Source organism: Lonchura striata, chromosome 27 (assembly GCF_046129695.1).
Source record: "Lonchura striata isolate bLonStr1 chromosome 27, bLonStr1.mat, whole genome shotgun sequence".
NCBI classification, from domain to species: Eukaryota; Metazoa; Chordata; class Aves; order Passeriformes; family Estrildidae; genus Lonchura; species Lonchura striata.
Window position 1 is genome coordinate 1,386,970 of NC_134629.1, and position 6,816 is coordinate 1,393,785.

General features: G+C 53.1%; 1 protein-coding gene across 1 annotated transcript; it reads left to right on the forward strand.

The window, feature by feature from the left end:
* Positions 1-5,757: 5,757 nt before the first annotated feature.
* On the forward strand, positions 5,758-6,298 carry LOC144247545 (olfactory receptor 14J1-like). Its single transcript, XM_077788553.1, has one exon. The coding sequence runs from the start codon at positions 5,786-5,788 to the stop codon at positions 6,296-6,298; it is 513 nt and encodes a 170-aa protein (XP_077644679.1). The 5' UTR covers positions 5,758-5,785.
* The last annotated feature ends 518 nt before the right edge of the window (positions 6,299-6,816 follow it).

The window sequence follows — 6,816 nt, forward strand, 5'->3', positions numbered from 1 at the left end:
GGGAACATGGAACAGGTCTGGCTGGCTTGGCCTCCCAGGGGCCACCTGACAGGTCTGGCTGATGTTGGAATGCCAAGGGCTGCTTCTCATCAGCTCCTGGAGCAAAGGGGCTATGTGCTTTCCTTGCTATAGAAAAGAACTGTCTGTGTTCAGATGCCCATTGCCAAAACTGATTCTCTCCCTAAACAATTTCCTGTATGCAAGGCTATGTCTTAGGAAAGAACAGCCAGCTCTGGCTGCCCTTTCACTGTGGTGGTCACCTTTCATCTGTCCCTGAAACACTGGGGCTCTGTTCCTTCATTCCTGTGGAAAAGAAATGGTCTTCTTGTCCATGGTCCATGGCCAAAATTAGAATGTGGCCTCCTAAAGTCTGTATATCCAAGGATTGCTCCCAGACAAAAGTGGCCAGGACAGACAGGATGGGTTAGCCCCGTCCTCTGGTAATTTTCACAGACCATGAGCTTAATATTTTTATTAGAAAACAGCTTGGAGAGGGCCCAGAGATCTCCCAATGAGAGGTTTTGGGGGCTTGGGCACATGACCACTACATATGGACAAGTTAGAGATGAGAAAGCCTGGCTGGGTCTCTCTCCTTTCTGGCCCCACAGAGGTGCCGAGGCCGGCCCAGCCCCGTCTCGGCCGTGGGGCCGGGCGGCTCCTGCCGTGGGGCCGGGCCCCTTCCCAGGGAGCCGCCAGGCGCCATCGGCTGCCGGGCAGGGCAGGGGAGGCCGCGGGGCCGAGGCCGGGCCGTGGCTGCGGGTGCTGACATCTGGCCCTGCCGAGCCCTGCCCCGCCGCCAGCCCGGGCCCGGCCAGGATACGCCGGGCCCCAGGAGCAGCCCCGGGCCGGGCCGGCTCGGCCAAGGCTCTGCCGCCCTTGGGCTTCGCCCGCAGCCGGCGGGCAGGGCAGGAGAAGCCATCGGCCCCGGCCGTGCTGCTGCTGGGCTCTGGCCTGGCTGCTGAGATCCTGGCCCTGCCCCAGCGCGGCCCAGCCTGACACAGCCCCAGCGCAGCCGCTGCAGAAACCTCCATGGGAAAACAGCTCCGGCCGCAAGCACCGAGCCCGGCCGGGCTCACGGAACCATCTGCAGCCCCGGGAGATATTGACTCTGCCAGTGCTGCCATCCTCCCTCCCGTGAGAGAAAAGGACACAGGGCAGGCACACAGAGGAGCAGCATGAACACACCGAGGGCAGGGAAGAGGAAGTTGAGTCCCAGATGGGAGGGATGAGGAGATGCCTTGATCTTGGGGCTGAAATCCTCTGCTAAAGCTATGGAGAAGGATGTCATTGATACATCAGACTCTCTTTTTCCCTGTAAGGCATTGAAAACATGGAGAGATGACTTGTTTCAGCAAAGGCCTCCATGCTAAAGTAAGCAAATGTTGAAGTAGCTGTGATCCCATGAGAGGTTTGAACACTGAAAGAGAGAAGTGTGATGAGACCCTGTGTCCTCAGGGAGAGAAGAAGACCTCTGTTCCCAGAGATGAAGATGATTTCAGAAAGAGATGAAGAGAACTGTTGCTCTTAAACAGCAAATCTCAAAACTAATACCCCATAACTTGGCATGGCCCATAAGCACAGCTGTGGGAAAAGATGGGAAAAGATGGGAGGGAGTTAACAATTGCAGATTTTTCTGAGCAGCTGCTATTAGTGGAAATAAAAAGCCATGAGATAACTGTTTTCTTGTGGAGAAGTCTCCATAACATTAACAAGAAGAACTTCTATCCCTAAGTGAAGTGAAGAAAGACTATTTTAGAGGTGGTAAACTGATTGAAAATTTTAGGTTTTGTTTCTTTACATTGTCAGATTGTATGTAGAGAGGAAGTGTTCTGAAAGTTTTGTTCTAATTCTTATTACTCGTTCTTTAGTTATGGTTAATACAATTTTATTTATACCCTTTTAAAATTCTGTGACTACTTTGCCTTTCTCCTAATCCTATTTCACAGCAGGAAATGAGTAAGTATATTCTAGTGAGTGCACTGATAATTAGCCAACACTGAACCCACCACACTCATTGAAGCATTGACCGAGAAATCTCAAAATGGTGAACCAAAACCACTACAGAAACTTCCTGGAAAACTGCATGAGAGCAGAGAGAAATTGAGGCAGAGCCATGGTTTGTCAGGACATACTTGATCCTAATGAGCCCCGTGGTGCATTTGGAGCTGAGCCCTGGAACCTCAGGGCCTGAGAGGAGATAGCACAAACCTGTCCCGGAGTCAAAGTCAGAGGAAAACCCCAATGTGGTTGGAGTCTAAAGTATTAATGGGAACCACAAAGGTGCATCTATACCACAGGCTCTTCATGGAGTCCTTGGAGGAGAGAACTGGAGGCCAGGATGGCACAAAAACCTCTCAGAGACTGAAAATGGCACAAAGAACTCTCAATGTGGAAAGGAAAACACAAAGTACCTTACAAAAGTTAAGAATCTCAAAGTATTTATGAGCCCCACTGAGTGTCAGTACAAAGATGCCAAGGGACCCATTAAAGCAGATAATTGGGGCCATGATTGCACAAACCTCTCACAGAGTGGATCAAAAGGCAAACACCAAGTACCTTAATAAAACTGAAGTACCTTGAAGCATTAATGGGCCCCACTGAGTGTTGTTCCTGACAAAGGCTCTCCAGGGACTAATTACAGCAGAATATTGGAGACCATGATTGCACAAAGCTCTCAGAGACTGCAAGGTAAAAGGAAAAGCCAAAGTCTGTTGAAAAACCTGCAGTCCCTGGGAGCATGAAGGAGCCCCCAGGGCCATTCCTGACCAAGGCTCCCCAGGGACTCCTTCCAGCAGATCCTTGAGGCCACTGGGATGTGGGCATGGGGGGGATACTGAGGGCAGGACCAGGGGGTGACAGTGCCCAGCCTGGCTGGAGCTGTGCCAGGAGGCCCCAGGGCCTCAGGACAAGGTGTCTCCTCACAGCCCTTGGTGGCACAGACCCTGCTGTGCCCCAGGGCACCAAGACTTGGCTTCTCTTTGTCCCCACCTGGCATCAGTGCCTCCAGTTCTCTGCTCTGCCTGGGGCCTGGGGACACTTTCTCAGTCATGTCTCTCAGTGGGACCCATTAAAAGTCCAAGAAACTTTGGAGTTGGATTCTGACTTGGAGCTCTGGAGAGGTTTCTGCAGCTCCCTCTCAGGGCCTGATGTTCAGGGCCTGAGCACAAAGCCCCAGAGGGTCATTAAAGTCCTTGTGCTGTGTCTGTGCTGCTGAGCTGGGCCAGGCTCCTGACACAGAGGGTGATCCTGGTAACCAAGCAGAGCTTCAAAAGCACATTTCTCTTGCTGAGCAGCTCTTCTGCCAGCCCAGCAGGGCTGGGACACTGCCTGCAGCCAGCCCGGGCACAGCACAGAGGCACAGAGAGCTTCAATCAGTCAGGGCTGGGAAGGGGCTGAGAAGTGCCTGGGGCAGAATCACTGCCAGCCCTTGGCACAGGAACCTCTGGCTGCAGGACAATGCAGCTGCAGCTCCTGGAGAGATCTCCTAAAGCTGGAACACGCCAATGCCCACAGACCCTGTGAGTGCATTCTCTGCTCATCTCCTGTGCAGAGCAGCCAGGGGTGCCCAGGGCTGTCCTGCAGAGCAGGGTCCTGCAGCCCAGGGCGCTGTGCTGGGCCAGGGACTCTGCTGCCTGCCAGGGACAGCTCTCAGCCGGCCCTGGAGCTGCTCCCAGCGCTGGCCAGGAGCTGTGGGGGGAAGGAGCCACCCTGAGCAGGGCAGGTGCTGCTGCTGAGAGGGGCTGGCTGGGGCAGGGCTGCTCCCAGCTCCAGACCAGCCTGGGCACAGCTCCGGAGGACATTTCCCAAAGAAGGTAAGCCTGGGATTGCTGTAAAGATCAGGAGTTTTCCTGAGAGTGTTTTGAATTTTCTGCTTGGAGCAGGGTGGGAAGTTTGGGGTGATGACAAAAAGGTTTTTGCTTTTTATATATTTATCATATATTCACAGTTCTGTAAATTACTATGATATAGTTATAAAATTATAATCCTACCAAACTCTATTAAACTCTTAACTATTTGAAACTACTATTATATAGTTAATATAGTTATAATCCTTAATTAACTCTAGTACTTATCCTTACCTTTCTCTTAGATTTTAGAACAATAAGCTGACTATCTAAATACATTCCTTTAATACTATATAGTCATATTATAAGGAAAAGGACCTACAAGAAGAACATTTTGGTTTTTGAATGTGAGCAGTGATAACAAAAAGCTGGGCAAAGAAGTCCTTGGACCCACTCCAATGGGTTAAGCCATGGAACTGTAATTGGGACAAGTGAATGTCCTTTCAAATGTCCTTGTTAAATATCCTAATTAATCAATGAATTAATGAATTGTTGAAATCAGGGGTTGGGTGTGCCTCATCCCCACTGGGACACCTGGGATCTTCCAATAAAAGTCTGGTTTTTATTTTACTCCTCTAACAGTGTTGCAAGGTTTGTTTTTTTTTTTCCTCTTTTGATTATAGACAACAGGGGGATAAGAGAAGCAGAACAGGAATTGTAATCCCAGAATGACAGAACATTCTGAGTTGAAAGGGAAACACAGGATCACCAATGAATGTTTGGACAGAGACTCCAGAACTGTGACTTTGGGTGGTCAGTGTCTCTGCTGGGAGCCTCCCAAAGGGCCTTCAGCCACTCCTCAGCCCTGGGCAGCAGCAGCATCACCTCTGCAGGGCCCAGCAGGGCTCTCCTGAGCTGCCCTTGCCCAGCTGCACACAGAGCCTGCCCCAGCCAGGGCCCTGCACACAGGCAGGTTTCTGTAGGGCCGGGCCGAGGGCACACAGGGTGGGATGGGCTCTGTGAGCGCTGGCAGGGACAAGGCACCTCTCAGGAGGGGATGTCCAGGCCCAGGGAGATGCTCAGGGAAGCAGAGGGGGCTGAGCAGAGCAGTGCTGGGGGAACAAGCCCATCCAGCCCCTCACCTTCCCTCAGCCACAGGAAATCCTTTGCCTCTCACATCTCTCAGTGGCAAACTCTGAGTGTAGCAGGAATGCTGGGGACTTCTGATCTCAGAGAGACAGGAAGGATGTGTGGGTAGGGAAAACGTTCTATACATATATTCCCTGCTATCCATGTCCTCCAGACTTGGTAGTGCAGATGGTACCAAGCATTTCTGCACTATAAGTGAGTCCCCTGACAAATCCTGAATATCCAGCACTGTCCCTCTGCCCCATAGCCACAAACCCAGGGCAGCAGGGCAGGGATGGCTCCTCCAGAGCCGCCATGCACAGCCCTGGATGCTCCTGGCACACTCAGCCAGCACAACTGGAGCTCAGGCAGGGACCTGGGTGAAGGTTTTCCCAGAGCAGGAACAGGGGTGGGTGAGTCCCAGCAGGACAGGCTGCAGGGAATGGCCCAGGTTTGGCTCCAAGCAGCCTCTCCTGACTTGTCCCTGTCCTTTCTCCATGAACAGGTGCCCATGTGCAGCCACAGCAAATGTCCAACAGCAGCTCCATCAGCCACTTCCTCCTGCTGGCACTGGCAGACACGCGGCAGCTGCAGCTCCTGCACTTCTGCCTCTTCCTGGGCATCTCCCTGGCTGCCCTCCTGGGCAACGGCCTCATCATCAGCGCCGTAGCCTGCGGCCACCACCTGCACACGCCCATGTTCTTCTTCCTGCTCAACCTGGCCCTCAGCGACCTGGGCTCCATCTGCACCACTGTCCCCAAAGCCATGCACAATTCCCTCTGGGACACCAGGAACATCTCCTACACAGGATGTGCTGCACAGATTGTTTTTTCCTTTTCTGTGCTGCAACAGAATATTTCCTGCTGACCATCATGTGCTATGACCGCTATGTGTCCATCTGCAAAGCCCTGCACTATGGGACCCTCCTGGGCAGCAGAGCTTGTGCCCACATGGCAGCAGCTGCCTGGGCTAGTGCCTTTCTCAATGCTCTGCTGCACACAGCCAATACATTTTCCATGCCCCTGTGCCATGGCAAAGCTCTGGGCCAGTTCTTCTGTGATATCCCACAGATCCTCAAGCTCTCCTGCTCCAATTCCCACCTCAGGGAACTTGGGCTTCTTGTGGTTACTAGCAGTTTATCATTTTGTTGTTTTGTGTTCATTGTTTTCTCCTATGAACAGATCGTCAGGGCTGTGCTGAGGATCCCTTCTGAGCAGGGACGGCACAAAGCCTTTTCAACCTGCCTCCCTCACCTGGCTGTAGTCTCTCTCTTTGTCAGCAGTGCAGAATTTGCTCAACTGAAGCCTGCCTCGATGTCCTCCCCATCCCTGGATCTGGCCCTGTCAGTTCTGCGCAATGAAATCCTGCTCAGCGTGGGCAACTGAGCCCTTGAAGGACTTAGTGTCAGGTCAAGGCTTGCTTTCCCTCCGAAAGCCTTCCCTTGGCAGCCTTGGGCAGGGGATTCATCCTCCCTCCCTCCTCCTTCCCACAGACCTGCTCGGAACCACTCCATGGGCACTTTCCATTCTCTGTGTCCGTCCTCAAGTGCGTTGCCAACCTGGGTCAGTCCTGGCCCTGTCCTGAGCTCCCAGGAGCTCGCAGGCTGAGATGGCAACGCTCAGCCACACCAGGGCCCTGCCACTGCCAGCAGCACCTCCAAGAACAGCAGCAGCAGCAGCAGCAGCAGCAGCAGCAGCAGCAGCAGCAGCAGCAGCTGCAGTCGCCTCTCAGCTGTTGGTGCCCCTGCACTGCAGCTCCTCCCGCTGGCACCAACGTTCCCTTGTGGCCTTGGAGACAGTCCTGAATCCATCCATGGGGTCACAGAGCCATGGAATCCCAGAGTTCCAGGTTCCTGGAAGCCTGGAGTCATTGAATCCTGAGAACCACACTCAGAGGAGGAGGA